This window comes from Dipodomys merriami, unplaced genomic scaffold, assembly GCF_024711535.1.
Source record: "Dipodomys merriami isolate MVZ:Mamm:240054 unplaced genomic scaffold, mDipMer1.0.p SCAF_5, whole genome shotgun sequence".
Taxonomy (NCBI): domain Eukaryota; kingdom Metazoa; phylum Chordata; class Mammalia; order Rodentia; family Heteromyidae; genus Dipodomys; species Dipodomys merriami.
The window spans coordinates 12491244-12507771 of NW_027206068.1; the positions used below are offsets into that span (position 1 = coordinate 12491244).

At 35.4% G+C, this 16528-nt stretch overlaps 1 protein-coding gene across 1 annotated transcript in view; it reads right to left on the minus strand.

Moving 5' to 3' along the window:
• The window catches only part of Stk31 (serine/threonine kinase 31), a 48720-nt gene that overhangs the window by 19046 nt on the left and 13146 nt on the right, over positions 1 to 16528 (minus strand). Inside the window, exons 7-14 of the mRNA XM_069996084.1 lie at positions 15487 to 15845; positions 15145 to 15319; positions 13630 to 13745; positions 8366 to 8519; positions 4972 to 5094; positions 3349 to 3528; positions 2785 to 2901; positions 514 to 633 (exon numbers count right to left, since the gene is read on the minus strand). Of these exons, the coding sequence (XP_069852185.1) occupies positions 514 to 633; positions 2785 to 2901; positions 3349 to 3528; positions 4972 to 5094; positions 8366 to 8519; positions 13630 to 13745; positions 15145 to 15319; positions 15487 to 15845 (1344 nt within the window). The remainder of the gene's footprint in view (positions 1 to 513; positions 634 to 2784; positions 2902 to 3348; positions 3529 to 4971; positions 5095 to 8365; positions 8520 to 13629; positions 13746 to 15144; positions 15320 to 15486; positions 15846 to 16528) is intronic.

The following is a 16528-nucleotide window of genomic DNA, read 5'->3' on the forward strand; positions in this document are numbered from 1 at the left end:
GTTAAAGAGCTGCACAGGAACGATCACTTATTTATTCAAAATGATAATACAGAAGAACTGTTCATCACATGGGAAAATATTCATCATGTACAATTAAGGAAGGAGATGTTTTCAAAATAACTTATATAGCAAATATAATGCACATTATTTATGTGTGGCTGTGTATATCCACTCAAAAAGGAAATACTGTGAAACTGTCTCTGAAACTAGGTTTTTTTTAATTTTACATGGAGTAAATCCTTCAGTAAATTTGTTCAGATAGAAAAAAATGATGAAAAAAAGATGTTTCCAAATACAAAAGTAAAACAAAGATTTTTACCTAAAATATATGAACAAAAATCACCAGTCTTACTAAAAATTCAATTATATGCCAGCTAGCAATAAACAATTTACTAACATACTGAGTATTAAACTCAGTGGTATTAAATTCAGTATTATAAATTAACAAAAATGTAAGCATTAAAATTTTTAAATATTGATGGAAAAAACCAGTAAGAGAAAGCAAAATCCAACCTCAACGCTGTCCTTATACTTGGACTGTAGTGTGACAATGAGCCTTTCCTCTAAATAGATCTTCTGTAATACTTGACTATATGTATTTAAAATGATCTCCTTGTCTGCATCATGTTGTTCCTAAATAAAAAATTATACACAAAAGAACAGACAAAACAGTTAAACTTTTTTACAAGGGCTGAAAGTTGATTCCATTGCCTTGTGTAAACTAGGCAAGCATTCTATCACTAAGCTACAGTTCTGGGCTTGAACCCTCTCTACATGATATATACACTAAGCAGGTATTCTACCTACCACTGAGCTATATCCCTAGCCCTTAAAATTTTAACAGAATGAACTGTAAAATATTTTTGAAATACTGTTAAATGCATTTGAAATTATTTCTCAATTTTCTTCTAGACAGAAGAAAATACTGGTATCAAACATGTTCATATAAAAATGTTATCTCTATTATGCTACAGTATTATTCTTAAATCTTTCAGAAGCGAAATGTTAAAGAAAATCAAGGCTATTAATACTCTTGAGTATAAGAACCAAACAATATACAGAACTTCAACACACACTAAGTTTTAGTGTGTTGAGAAGGTTAAAACATCAATTTAACTTACTTAATAGAGAAATGCAATATAAATAAAGCTGCAAAAAGTAAAAAAGGAAGAAAATGAAAAGCATTACCACTGAGACTGGAAAGTAGACAATAACTGGGAAAGAGTCCTAATAAGCAATGTTGAACTTATAAAAAATACTGGGGGGGGGGGGAGTGTAGTCGTGGAGATAGGAAGGCAAGGATGGTAGGGGAAAAACAAAAGGAGGGGGCAACAATGTTTGATAAGAAATGTACTTATTACCTTGCTCATGTAATTATAACCCCTCTGTACGGTATTTTCACAATAAAAAAACTTATTTAAAAAAATACTAGTACAGGGGGAAAGCCTATCACCACCCCAGTATAACCAAAGAAAGGATTACAAAATATTCTTTTGAAGATCTATGCAAATTACTAACTTGATACAACAATACAAAAAAAAATGTAATAAAAAGAGCTATTAATCAATCTTGTGTTTCTACTTCCAGAGCTCTTTGTACTTTATTTCAAGTTTTCAAAGATCTAAAGAAGTCCTTTCTTAGAGCCATGAAAATAAACTCAAGAGTCAAATGATATAGAAGGCTAATCTACTTAAAAGGGGTTTCCCAGAATTAAATACTAGATTTTCTTGTTGTAAAATGTCTTATTAAAAATGAAAGCAAGCCGGGCACCGGTGGCTCACGCCTGTAATCCTAGCTACTCAGGAGGCTGACATCTGAGGATCTTGGTTCAAAGCCAGCAAGGGCAGGAAAGTCTGTGAGACTCTTATCTCCAATAAACCACAAGAAAACTGGAAGTGGCACTGTGGCTCAAGTGGTAGAGTGCTCGCCTTGAGCTGAAGAGCTGAGGGACAGCGCCCAAGCCCAGAGTTCAAGCCCCATGACCAACCAAAAAAAAAAAAAAAAAAGAAAATAAAGAATGCATTGGGCTGGGAAGGTGGCTCAGCAGTAGAGTGCTTGTCTTGCATGCATGAGGCCCTGGGATCGATTCCTCAGCACCACATACACAGGGACGAAAAAAGCCGGAAGTGGTGCTGTGGCTCAAGTGGTAGAGCACTAGCTGAAGAGCTGAGGGACAGTGCCCAGGCCCAGAGTTCAGGCCTCACAACGGACAAAAATAAATAAATCAATAAAAATGAAAGCATCAAGCTGGACACCAGTGGCTCAAGCCTTAGCAACTAAAAGAGCTGAGATCTGAGATCAAAGCCAGCCCAAGCCAGCCCAGGCAGGAAAGACATAAGACTTATCTCTAAGCACACAAAAAGGCAGGAAGTGGAACTGTGGCTCAATTAGTAAAGTGCTAAGTTTGAGCTAAAAATCGCAGGTACAAGCGGGGTGCTGGTGGTTCACACCTGTTATCCTAGCTTCTCAGGAGGCTGAGATCTGAAAATTTCAGTTGGAAGCCAGCCCAGACATAGGAAAGCCATGAGAAGGAGGGAAGGGGAGGGGAGGGGAAGGGAGGGGAGGGGAGGGGAGGGAAGGGGAGGGATCATCACCCTGTAGAAGAATAAGACTTTACATTATATTTAGAACAATGGAACTCTTTCAAAAAAAAGCCTACATAAAGAAAGGAAGACCAGTCTCAATACTTGAGCAAGAAAAACTATAGTACTGATTTATGCCTCCCAATTTGCAAGAGAAATCAATGCTTCCAATGAAACAATAATAAAAAGTACCAAAACTCACAGTTAGAGCTAACTCCAGCTCTTTGCAAACACACGATTCAGTCTTTTCTAGGATGTCATCAATATCATCAATTTTGATTTGAGAAGTCAGTGATTTTTCCAAAGAAAGATCAAAAACCTTTTTGACAAAAATAAAAGCATCTCAATTAATTCAACTAGCATTCTTTGTGCTTTAAACTTCAAGCAGAGCATTGGGCTATTCATTGGCAATTTAGGACTCTTAAGATTACAAAATAAAAAAACCAACTCCCATAAAACTTTATGTACAAGAAAAAGCCACACACACACACACACACACACACACACACACACATACACATACACACACACACAGTATACCAAAAGAAAATTAGTGGTAAAAAAAAAATAAGAACAAAACCAAGATTATTGTTTTTGTCAATAATATACAGAGCAATGTGAATAAAAGCTATAAAGAAACTTGACCACCGAGGTATCAATTTAAAACAGTAGACTATGTCATTTCTTAAATTAAGAAAGGATACAATTAAAATATAAATATCCTTTGTTTTCTGTCACAAACACCAGTGAGCAAAATTTTCTTTACCTTTAGGATGCTCTGGAACCATGCTATAAGATGCTGCAAAGAAGCCTCTGTTTCATTCCTAACACTCGTGAACTCCTTTCCTTTATCACACTTCCAATCATAAAATTTTGTAAGTATTTCTTCAGAGTTTGTTCCTTCTTTAGCTTGTCCATACACTGCTTCTAAAGAGGTAGATAAATCCTAGAAATATTCATATTTATTAGTTTACTATTGATTAGTGATTCCAACACTGTCAGAATCATAAATAAAGATGCAAAGATAAAAACACAAAACTGTCTAGAAGATGATTTATTTGGACTATAATGGCCAAGGTATATTAAGTACCTAAGTCACAAATAAGAAGTTTCATATTCTTGGGTTTTTAACTCGACACTGTCCTCTTTTTTAATGACTTTAAATAAAAACCATTACAATGATATGGAAGCTTCTAGTATTATTGCTAAGTAAAAATAAACTACACACTAAAATATATACTTTCAATTAAGACATTAAACATAATATAATGTGCTGAAAGCATTTTTAAGAACTGAAAGAGACAACACAACCAGCAAAGTCTGCTGCTTTTTCCAGTAATCAAACCTTAAAATGCTACTCAGATAAGAGGAAAACTCAATGGGTTCTAGAAGTTTTTATCCCAAAACTAAGAAATCCATGGAAAGACAGAGCAAAAACTGTGATCAGAACCTTCACTTTCTTCATTTTCTTATTCTCTCCATTTTGCTAGGCAAGAAAGTATGTAATGAGTTATATACAGACCACACAAGAACACAGATATATAGGATATATATTATATATATTAATAATATATTAATGTTAATGTTAATAATATAATATATAATTGTAAATATATTATAACTAGGATAAAAGCGTTGACAGTGCAGGAGTATTCTCTTTCATTCCCTTTGCCCTGGAATACATGTCAGCATTTACATCCAATATAGTAGCCCTGGAAAAGAGCAGTGGCTGAGATAATTTTCACACAGGAGTAAAAAGCAAATATGGAATAGCTGAGCATTTGATGCAGTAACACAACTTCTCTACCTTAAAAAAAAAAAATTTAATCCTTAAACCAATCTGAAGTCTTCAAAAGTGTGTTAAAGGCTTTTCTTCTTCCCCAGACCCCTCTACCACATACTACAATCTATACAACACAAAACTAAAGTTCATAGTCCTATAATCCTAGCTACTCAGAAAGCTGAAACCTGAGGCTAGAGGTGCAAAGCCAATCTCGGAAGACAAATCAATGAGACTCTTAACTCCAATTAGCCAGCAAAATGCTAGAACTGGAAGTGTGGCTCAAGTAACAAGAGTTCTAATCACTAGTCATAATAAAGCCAAGTAAGAGCTTTAGGCTCTGTGTTCAAGTCTCAGTACTAGCACCAAAAAAAGTTCTTTATTGCAGACTCTCCAGTCATGTTTACTAACAGTGAGAACTGTTATAATGTAACCTTCAGGGTTGGTTGCATTATAGAAAAGTCAATTCTTACTGTACTACTGCTCTTTTATACAAAAGAATTAATTCATGACTCAAAAAAACAGGTTATTTGTACAATTCCATTTAAGAAAATGTTTAAAAGATGAACTTATAATTTAGCATATATTTCATATATTTTTTATCCAAACCTTAAGTGTTTTCAGGCGTTTATTAAGTGGTAAGTCGTCTACTTCCAGAATAAAAACATCTACTGTCATGTATAGCTTCTGTTGCACTTCATTTCTTTCAGCAATCAAAATATTCCCTTCATCCTAGAGAAAGGAAAACAGAATAATCACCACTAATATATCAGATTTCTTTCATATATTTCTCTACATGTAAAAGGGTGATTTCTAAAAGTGAACATTACAGCCTCCAAACAAGCATTTACAACAAATATTATCTTCCTTAGATCACCAGTATGACAAAAGAATTTTCTTTTCCTTAGAAATAAAATTTTAAGTTCAATAACTATGCTCTATGAATGTATTTTTCCTTTTATTTTTGTAATAAACTTCTCTAAGAAAGTTATACCCATTCATATTAATTACATACTGCTTTCCTCCTATCCCCATCCCATTATCCACACCATCTACTCATCTTTCAAGATTTGTTTAAACTCCACTTGGATAAAGCCTCCAGTTCACCCAGGAGGTTATTTAGGAATGTTTATATAAAATATATCCAAGAACTCAATGCATTATTTCTATTACAGTACTTACCATAGTATATTGAAACTATTAATATAACCAGCCAAAACCTAAGAAAGATAGAAAGGATACTATCTCTCAAAAAGTCTGTGTCTCCATTTTGTTTGTGTATATATATATATATATATATATATATATATATATATATATATATTCATATATATACATATATACACATATATACACACATACATATACATATGTACATATATACAATGAAGATACAAACTTTATATATTTATATATATATATATATCACATTTTCTTGATCCATTCATCTGAGGGGCAAAAATGTGAGAGATATATATGTATTTAGATATAGATATAGATAAAATGGAATTCTATGCCTCCATCAGAAAGAACGACACTACAACATTTGCTAGGAAATGGAAGGACTTGGAAAAAAATTACATTAAGTAAAGTAAGCCATACTCAAAGAAACATAGGTCCCATGGTTTCCCTTATTTGCAATAACTAGTATACATCTAGGATAATCTTACCAGACAATCAGAAAAGGTCAAAAGCTACATACATATGACCATATAAGATGACGCCAAGCAAAATGAACCCCAAGACAGGAACACAAGAGGATTTTTTTCTCTGTTGCTGTTGTTTTTAATGTACTATTGTTTTGTTTCTTTTCTATGTTCTTCCCTCATGGTATAACCCCTGTTGTCACTGTATTTGATTCCAGTGCCCTGAATCTTGTATATACATTTCTCTAATTTGGAGAGGGGAAGGGAAACAACAAAATGCTGATACAAGGATACAGGATGACCCATTGTAACAATGAGACATACAAAACACTATGTTGAAAATGAACTTTATAACTTGGTGGGGAGAAGAGGGAGGATTTCAGGGGGAGGGAAGGGATAGTAGGGGAAAAACAAAGGAGGGGGTAAAAATGCTCAATAGGAAATGTAGTCATTACCTTACTCATGTAACTGTAACCCCTCTCTACAATATTTTACAAAAAAAAAAATAAATTTTAAAAAAAATTTGTGCCTCCATTACCTGTAATAATATGACAAATGTACTTAAAAACTTATAGATATTTCTTTCATAAACTCAATCCGACTATTGTATAAATATAAATATAAAGACAAAAACCCAAATAAAGCTCATTCCTTTCATCAAAAAAGTGCATGGCAGCAGGGAGTCAGTGGCTCATGCCTGTAATCCTAGCCACGGAGGCTGAGATCCAGAGAATCAAGGTTTGAAACCAGCTAGGGCTGAAAGTTGGTGAGGCTCCATTTCCAAAATAACCAGCAGTGACTAAAATAACCAGTGTATGCCAAAGTGAAACTAAATGGTGTAAACTCTTTGAACAATTAACAGATAGTTTAACAAACTATCAGGAAGCTAAAATGCTTTGAATGGAAAGGGAGAACTAGTGGGAGGGAGTAGATGAATGGAGAAGGAAATACTGGATATATGCAGTCATAATACTCAAATCAATTACCAACCAGCCAACAAAAAGTAGGCCTGGAGGTGGCTTAAGTGGTAGTGCATGTGCTAACCATGAGCAACCCTCAGCAACCCTGAAGTCCCTACCAGCAAAAAAAATGGCAAACAAGTTACAATATCACACAAAATACATAAAAATAACAATTCTAAGATTTGCATTAAATTCAGTGAGATAAATAACATAGCTACTTCATTTGTGCTTTTCTCCAATAATCTTTTCAATCTATCAAATAAACCTTAAGTCCTGGAACATTAGCAGTGATTAAAAAAAAAAAAAGTATTTCAAAAATAAGTCCTGCTGGGTATTGGTGGCTCACTCCTGTAATCCTAGCTACTCAGGAGGCTGAGATCTGAGGATCACAGTTCAAAGCCAGCCGGGGCAGGAATGTCTGTGAGTCTCTCATCTCCAATTAACAACCAGAAAACCGAAAGTGGCACTGTGGCAAGTAGAGCACTTGCCTTGAGCTGAAGAGCTGAAGAACAGCACTCAAGCCCAGAGTTCAAGACCCCCAACTGATTAAATAAATAAATAAAAATAAGTCCTAAAACGTTAGCAGTAATAGAAACAAATGTTTATTTTAAAAAGTCACATATATATATATATATATATATATATATATATATATATTACTAGGATACCAAGTATTGTAATCTTGCAATCAGTTGCAAGAATCTCCATTAAATAGTTCTAGTTTATTATTTCTTCCCAGTCCAGACACAATTTACTATTCAGAAATTACATTCAACATCGCATTCAACAATTCTGCTCAGTAAGATGGCTGAAATAGTTTATCTTATTTCCAAGGGAATATAAAGAGAATTCATCAAATATCAAACACTCATATAAAAGAGAAATGTTAAAGATTTTGGTAACTATAACTACTTTTTGTTAACCACTTATAACCATAATCACCACCTAATTTCTTATAAGGTACTACATTTTTAATATATGAACAATTTGACTATGCAAATAGTGTCTACAAGTCAAAATAAAGCATTCATTTTATTTAAATAAAATAGCATCACAGTATCTGCAGTCCCTCTGATCTCTCAAAAAGTAATTACTGCCAGGTACCAGTGGCTCACACTCATAACCCTACTCAGCAGGCTAATAATATCTGAGGTTTATAGTCTGAAGGCAGATAGGGAAAGAAAGTCCATAAGAGTCTTATAACCAATTAATTAACCACTGAAGAAGCCAGAAGTGGAGGTGCAGCCAAAGTGGTAGAGTACTAGCCTTGAGCAAAAAAGCTTAGTACAGTGCCCAGTCTGGTTCAAGCCCCAGGACACAAAAGAAAAAATAAATGTAATTATTTCTTCATGTTTAGTAGATAAAAACCATAATGCAGAAAATTTCTTGACCCACCTCATTATAACAACTTTGAATATTCTTCTGAGCCAGATTGTATTCTGCCCAAACTTTTTCTAATTCAGTTAAAGAAGTTGGAGTAGTAATGTACCCTTCATTCAACACTTGAATAGCATCTGAAAGGTCATTTCCAAAACTGATGTTCACACGTCTATTTAAGGAAAACAGCAAAAAGAGACAAAAAATATGAGGAAAATTGTATGAGAAAAACTCATTTATATAGTAATGATCTAAAAGACACCATTTACAGCAGTGGCTATGAAGAAGTATTTTTTAAGCTTCATATGAAATCAAGGACAAGATGGTAGATTAGAATCTCTCCCTCTGTTTGACTTTATTCAAGATAGATTTTTTTCCCGAAAGAGTAAGAGCATGAGGAATCATGGTAAGAGACAGCTGAAAAGCATGGGAACGCAGAAAGATAATGCAGAGAAAAGTAACTGGTCATAGTTCCAACCCTAACTTATAGAAGAAAAGGAGAAACTGAAACCACAACCACAAGGTAAGCCAGGCAAACTTAGTAACAACAGACTGATAGAGCTAGATGCCCAATAAGCTGAATCTCTTGAAAGCCTTAAATACAGGAGGGCACTTGTTCTGATAGTGAATCCTTATATAGAAGTCTGCCACTAGAAATCCATTCTCATTCCCCATACCTCACAGAGCTAAAGCCAGGCACCATCTTGAAAGAGGTATCTATTGTTTGAGATTAAAATACTCTAGAAATCTGAGAACAACAAATAACTGCAGCTCAGGGAGCCTGGGATGCCTTGTCATAGTGTGTAGGTAGGAGACTTCTATGTGAGGTGGCCATAGAGAAAGCAGAGTCATGGATGTATTTTGAAGACGGAGCAGCAGGAAGCTGAAGCAATGAAGCATGTGAAGGTCGGTGGCTCCACCTCCTATGGTGGAGTAATAAGTCACATCACCTGAGGATTACAACACAAACAGGACTCCATGCTGATGGCTAGAGGATTTCTTGGCTTTCACTGCTGTCTCACTATTGCATGTAGTTTGCTGCCAGGCAGGGCACCCAGGATGCACAGATTACTCAATTTTCCTGGCCACCTCCTTTCATGGGATTTTCAATTGTTAGGAAGGGCCTGAATGGCACTGAAACTAGAAGCTAAAGTGCTGGGTTCTCTGAATTCATCCCCTTCAAGTACAAAACTCAATACTATTTGCTTGCTTCTTCCATGCTTGATCACATTCAGGGGAGACACCCAAAGTTTGGGTGCTTACTGCCCAAAGAATATAGACTTGGGAGGACCATGAGCAAATGGGAACCTGCCCAACCAGCAGGCTACAGAACTCCCTGTGGCCAGAATAAAAGAGGGAAGCTTCTAAAATAAATGTCATCCTGAAATGGACAACTGAAGTGGAACTGATCCCATTCTCAGCCTCAATTTATACAGAACTACAAGAGATTCCATTTAGTGACGATCGATGGTGTCTGGTACTCTCAAACACACAGGTGGAATGTCTGACTATTGAACTACACTCCCAGACCAGTGGTAAGCAAGAGCATACCAACCCTGCCACCACCCAGGTCTGTATGAACACTGAGAAAGATTCCATATGGTTAAAACTTCTGATCAACAACTGTATATATACTACATATTATACTACTATATACTATACTATATATAGTATACATAGTATATACTATATAGTATGTATTATGCAGTATAATATATAGTATATAATACCTATTATATATTAGTCTGTTATATATTTATATATTACATACTATATAACATAATATTGGACATTATATTATGTAATGCATATAATTATATCCACTTGTATAATTATATAACTGCACAATTATATCTTATTTAAAACTATAGTAAGAATCATTGAATAAATTAAACAGGACAGCAACAAACACCTCGATGAATTCAAAGAAAATACAAATAATCATCTGAATGACAAAGAAAATAATGGAGGATATGCAAGAGAAATTCCATGAAGATAAAGAGTCCTGGAAAAAAATAGGATTCTGGAAATAAAATGTTCATAAAATCAAAAAATGTAGCTGAAAGAAAGCTCTCAACAATATGGATCAAGTAGGAAACGGGACTCATTGCTGAAGGAAGACAGAAAGAAAAATTAGAATATTCAGACAATAACAAAAGTATAAACAAAACAGACAAGATCAGCTGGGCACCAGTGGCTCACGCCTGTAATCCTAGCTACTCAGGAGGCTGAGATCTGAGGATTGGGGTTCAAAGCCAGCCCTGACAGGAAAGTCCATGAGACTCTTATTTTCAATTAACCACCAGAAAACTGGAAGTGGCTCTGTGGCTCTAGTGGTAGAACACTAGCCTTGAGCTGAAGGCTCAAGTACAGCACCCAGGTCCAGAGTTCAAGCCCCACGACAAAAAAAAAGAAAAGAAAAAAAAGACAAGATCTTTGGGAACTATTGAAAGATCAAACTTATAAAATATTAGCATAGAAAAAGAGGTACTTGAGGGGGGTAATTGTGGAGGTGGGAGGGAAGGGATGGTAAGGGGAAAACAAAGGAGCGGGCAACAATGTTCAACAGGTAATGTACTCATTACCTTGCTCATGTAACTGTAACCCCTCTGTACAATATCTTTACAATAAAAGAAGTTAAAATAAAGAAGAAGGAAAAAGAGTCACATGCTAAAGGCACAGAAAACATGTTAGTCATGGAATTTTTTTTTTAATCTTAGGGCATTTATGGGTATAGCCAGCTTTTAGAACAGCAAACAAGACCAGAAACTTTTACTTATCATATTGTGATTAAAATAGTAAGTATAAGAAACAAGCAGCTGGGCGCTGGTGGCTCACGCCTGTAATCCTAGCTACTCAGGAGGCTGAGATCTGAGGATCACGGTTCAAAGCCAGCCTGGGCAGGAGAGACCGTGAGACTCCTATCTCCAATAAACCACCAGAAAACCGGAAGTGGCGCTGTAGCTCAAGTGGTAGAGCACTTGTCTTGAGCTGAAGAGCTGAAGGACAGCGCCCAGACCCAGAGTTCAAGCCCCACGGCCGACCAAAAAAAAAAAAAAAGAAAGAAACAAGCAAAGAATATTGAAAATTCCAAGAGAGTAATATAAGTCATATATTAAGGCAACTCAATCAGAAAACCAGTAGATTCATCAATAGAAACTCTAAAATTCAGGAAAAGTATGGGCAAATGTAACTCAAGCTTTAAAAAAAGTGTCAAGTTTGATTACTGTATCCAGTAAAGCTATCCTTCATACTTGGAGAAATAAACATTTTCCATTATAAGCAAAAATGGAAGAAATTCATAACCATTAAACAGCACTGCAGAAGATACTTAAATTAAAGGAATACTAAAAATGGAAGAAGCTAAATATAATCATAAGAGTATAGAAAAGAATAAATCTCACTTAAAAATAAATCTCACTTAAAAGTAGATAAGCAAATTGTAATTAGGAAAAGAATAAAATATTTCAGTAATAACTTCATATGTTAATGGTCTCAATTCTCCAATGAAAAGACACAGAACTGGCAATTTGGACTAAAGACAAAGCCCAGGGCTGGGAAGGTGGCTCAGTGGTAGAGCGCTTGCCTTGCATGCATGAGGCCCGGGTTCCATTCCTCAGCACCACATAAGCAAAAAGAAAAAAGCCGGAAGTGGCGCTGTGGCTCAAGTGGTAGAGCGCTAGCCTTGAGCTGAAGAGCTGAGGGACAGCGCCCAGGCCCAGAGTTCAGGCCCCACGACCGGATCCCCCCCCCCCCCCCCCGGCCAAAAAAAAGACAAAGCCCAGCTTTTTACTGACTATAAGAAATGTACCTTACTGGTAACACAGCTTTAAAGTGAAAATATGCAAAAAGATATTTCAACCAAATAGAGACCAAAAGCAACCAGACAGTCTCTTTAACAAGTGTTAGAACTGAATGTCCGCATGTGGAAAACTAAAACTATATCCCAATCTCTCACTCTATACAAACATCAACTCAAAATGAATCAAAGATCTTACTTTAAGACCAGAAACTTTGAAACCACTTAGAGGAAAATACAAAAGAAATACTTTAAGGTCTTTCTAAATAAGACTCCACTACTCAGAAAATAAGAGCAAAATTTGTAACGAATTCTGATTGCTTGTCTATCAAGTCCAAGGTCCTGAGACTCCACTACTGCCAAAAAATATATAAGGTTCTACATAGCGATATAATAAAGAGAGTGAAGAGATGGCCTACAGAACAGGAGACAATGTTTGCAAGATATTCATCTGACAAGGGGATTAATATCCAGAATATATAAAGAACAAAAATTAAACAGTAAACAATTTAATCAACAAATTGGCCAGTGAACTAAACAAACAATTCATAAACACATATGTACAATGGCCAGAAAATACATGAAAATATGTTCAACATCCTGAGCCTTCAGGGAAATACAAACCAAAATTACATTGAGATTCTACTTCACTCCAGTTAGAATGGCTATCATCAAGAAAATAAATATAGGGGCTGGGAAGGTGGCTCAGTGGTAGAGTGCTTGTCTTGCGTGCATGAGGCCCTGGGTTCGATTCCTCAGCACCACATAAGCAGAAAAGGCCGGAAGTGGCACTGTGGCTCAAGTGGTAGAGCACTGGCCTTGAGCTGAAGAGTTGAGGTGTGACAGCACCCAGACCCAGAGTTCAAGCCCCACAACCGACAAAAATAAATAAATAAATAAATATAAACAAATGCCTGGGTCATTCTATGAAGCCATTCTATGAACTCATTCTATGAATCCATTATTGCACTCATTCTAAAATATATATGTATATATATATATATGTGTGTGTGTGTGTGTGTGTGTGTATAAAATATATAGATAGAGTAATAAAATTTCTATACAGAGCATTAAGATGAGAGAAAGAAATTAAAGGGTTACAAACAGCGAAAGAAGTCAAACTATCCCTATTTGCAGATGATATGATCCTATACCTGTAGGACACTTAAAACTCCATACCAAAACAAACTCCTAGAGCTAACAAAGACCTTCAGTAACATTGCAGGATACAAAAATCAACACACAAAAATCAGTAGTTTTTCTGTACACTAACAACAAAAAGAAGGAAATTAAAAGAATAACTCCACTGACAATAGCTGCATAAAATAACAGTAATTAGAAATAATCCTAACCAAGAAGTTAAAGGACTTCAATGATGAAATTTACAAAACCTTGAAGAAGACAACAGAAATGGAAAGATTTCCTATGAATATGGAGTGGCAGAATAATGTGACACACACATTACACATATGTTATAATGTACCTAATTTCTTTCAATATTTCCACTTTAGCTGCCAGATTTTTCATTCTAGTACCCACACGAGTCTTCCGAGTACTTTCTAAATGTTTAGTCAAATCCATAGTAGTTGCTTTCTCTTGCTGAAATAAAAGAACAAACATTCGAATAAATACCAAATGGGAATGTATATTCCTATTATTATTTAAAGGATTTTAGGTATACTTAAAAAACTTGTAAAGGTTCACACCTATAATCCTCAGGCTGAGCTCTGAAGTAAAGCCAGCCCAGGCAGGAAAGTTTGTGAGATTCTTATCTCCAATTAACCACCAGAAAACCAGAAGTAGCACTGTGGCTCTAATTGGAACCCTTGAATGAAAAGGCTCAGGGACAGTACCCAGGCTCTGAGTTCAAGTCCCAAGACTGACAAATTAACATCCAAACAGAATTAAATTGTTGGGATATCCCAGCTGGTGTCAAGAGAATTAGAGAAATAAAGCTTGAAAACGTATTTTGTGTCAAAAAATACACTTTTGTAAACCATACAGTATTTTTTATTAGTCTATACCCTGTTTAGGGGGAAAACAATTGAACTTGAACCTAAGCAAACACTGAGATTTACCAACCATAAAAGGATATACATGATGATTTAAAAAAAACAAGTTACAAACTATACAATTAAAAACATCAACCAAGCCAAGTGTCAGTGGCTCACACTTACAATCCTAGCTACTGGGGAGGCTGAGATCTGAGGATCACAGTTTGAAGCCAGCATGAGAAGATGGACAATGAGACCCTTATGTTCACTTAACCACTAAAAAGTCAGAAGTGGAGCTATGGCTCAAGTGCCAGAGTACTAGTTTGAGCAAAAAAGCTCAGGGAGAGCACCCAGGCCCTTGAGTTCAAGCCCCATGGTTAGCACCAAAAAAATAAATAAATAAAAGGCTTTCATGGGGCTGAGGCTATATAAGAAACCTGAAAACTATTATTATAATATTAATTAATATTATGGAATTTCTGGTTTTGTGTAAATAGTGCTGGCCTATGGGTTTTGTTATTTGGAAACTTGTAACTGGAGCTTGAAATAAAGCCCAGGGCCTTACACATGGTAAGCCTGCACTCAACAACTGATCTCCAATGCCAGTTCCTGGTTACTATTTCTTTAAATTTCTTTTCTATTAGCAATAGATACACACTAAAGAATATGAAGTAATATGAATAGGATCCATAGATTTTTTAAAAAGGCTGGCCAACCCAAGACTGTCAAAACTGGTGTTAAGCAACATTGCCAAAACTGGTGTTAAGCATCATACTTATTCAATTTTTTTCTTTCTAGAATATCTAAAAAGTTCCATAATAAAAGCTTTACAAAATAATTTAAGAAATTAAATGAGAAATTATTAAACTTCAAATAACCAGTGAAATCCAAACATAGCTCAAGTATAAGAACAAAATACTGGAGAGAAAAGGGGAGGGAAGAGGAGAGCAGATGAGTTCACACATTTCCCAGCTGTACATTTTACCTTAAGCCATTAAACATACCTGTAGCTCCTGGGAAGTCTGTTCTATTTTCAATTCTAATGCCTTGTAACTTTCAAGTAGAACTTCTTTCTCATTTTTAAGTTTTTCATTCTCTTCCATCAGTTTCTGGTCTTGCTTAATTTTTTCCAGACTAACATTAGATCCTAAATTAAAGTTACCAACAGCCAAACTTTCCCTGTTAAAAACAAATTCACTTTTTGAAAAATATATGATGGATTTAATGAAAATATTCCTGCTAAAAGTAGAAATGAGCACTCGAAGAAAAAAAACCTTAAGAATTTCTAAAAGGGTACTTAAGATAAATTTGAAATTAAATAAAACTAAAAACCCCAGCATACTTACTTTGGAAATGTCACTTGACTTCTTGACCTACTCTCATCCTGCAAGTCAAGAGGAAGCCTCCCATTTAAACGCCCTTTTGGCCTGCTGAAATTTGATTGGTTGGATCGGTGCCCCCACAAGGGAATTGTATTCTTGAGATTCCTGAGGGTAAGATGACTAGGGTCCGATTTCTTTTCTTCACAGACTTGGGAGCTGGAAGTAAGTTTGCATTTTTCTGCAAATCCTTTTTTAGCCACTTCTTCTCCAATATCCACACCACCATATTCAGCCTGAGCAATGACTGTTCCATCTTGATAGGTTGCTTTAATTTTCATTTTTATTTGCTTTTCAAAAATCAAACTCCCCAAAAAGGTTCTGCCCTGAAAGAGTAAAGAAGATATAAACCAGCAATGTCAACATTTCTTATTTTGTTTCTACACATTTTTAAAAAGCATTGTATTTCTTCATTCTAAAATCTCTATACAAATGATCTTATTTTGTTGGCTATATGCAAATACACTTCTGCATATGTATGAATGTATTTCAATTGCACGTTGCTAAAATCTTCCTTTCTAGCTAACACCTGAATACGCTGCCATATTCATGTATTTTAATGTATATTAATTAATATCCTACAATAATTTTTCTAACAGTACTGAAATCTGAATTTAGGACTTTGTATTTGCAAGCTAGGTGCTCTACCTTGATTGAGCCACTCCTCCAACCCCTTTCACAATGTTTATTTTTAAAGTAGGTTCTTCTTTTATACCTAGGCTGACCAGGACTGTGATCCTATTTGTTTCCCTATGCCACAAGGATGACAGGTATACACACTGTACCTCTCCATCATGTCTCCTCAATAGTTTCAGCTAATAGGGGCACACAATCATACCAAGCTATTGGCTGAGGTAGAGGAGATAAGAGTCTTACAAGTCTTTATATGGCCAAGGCCAGCCATCCTACAATTTCCTCCTCACATCCTAAAATAATTTTGATAACCTTGGAGATTGTGTCAATTAAATAAAATGATGATCTGAGGACTTACTAGTTAATAAAAATGAAT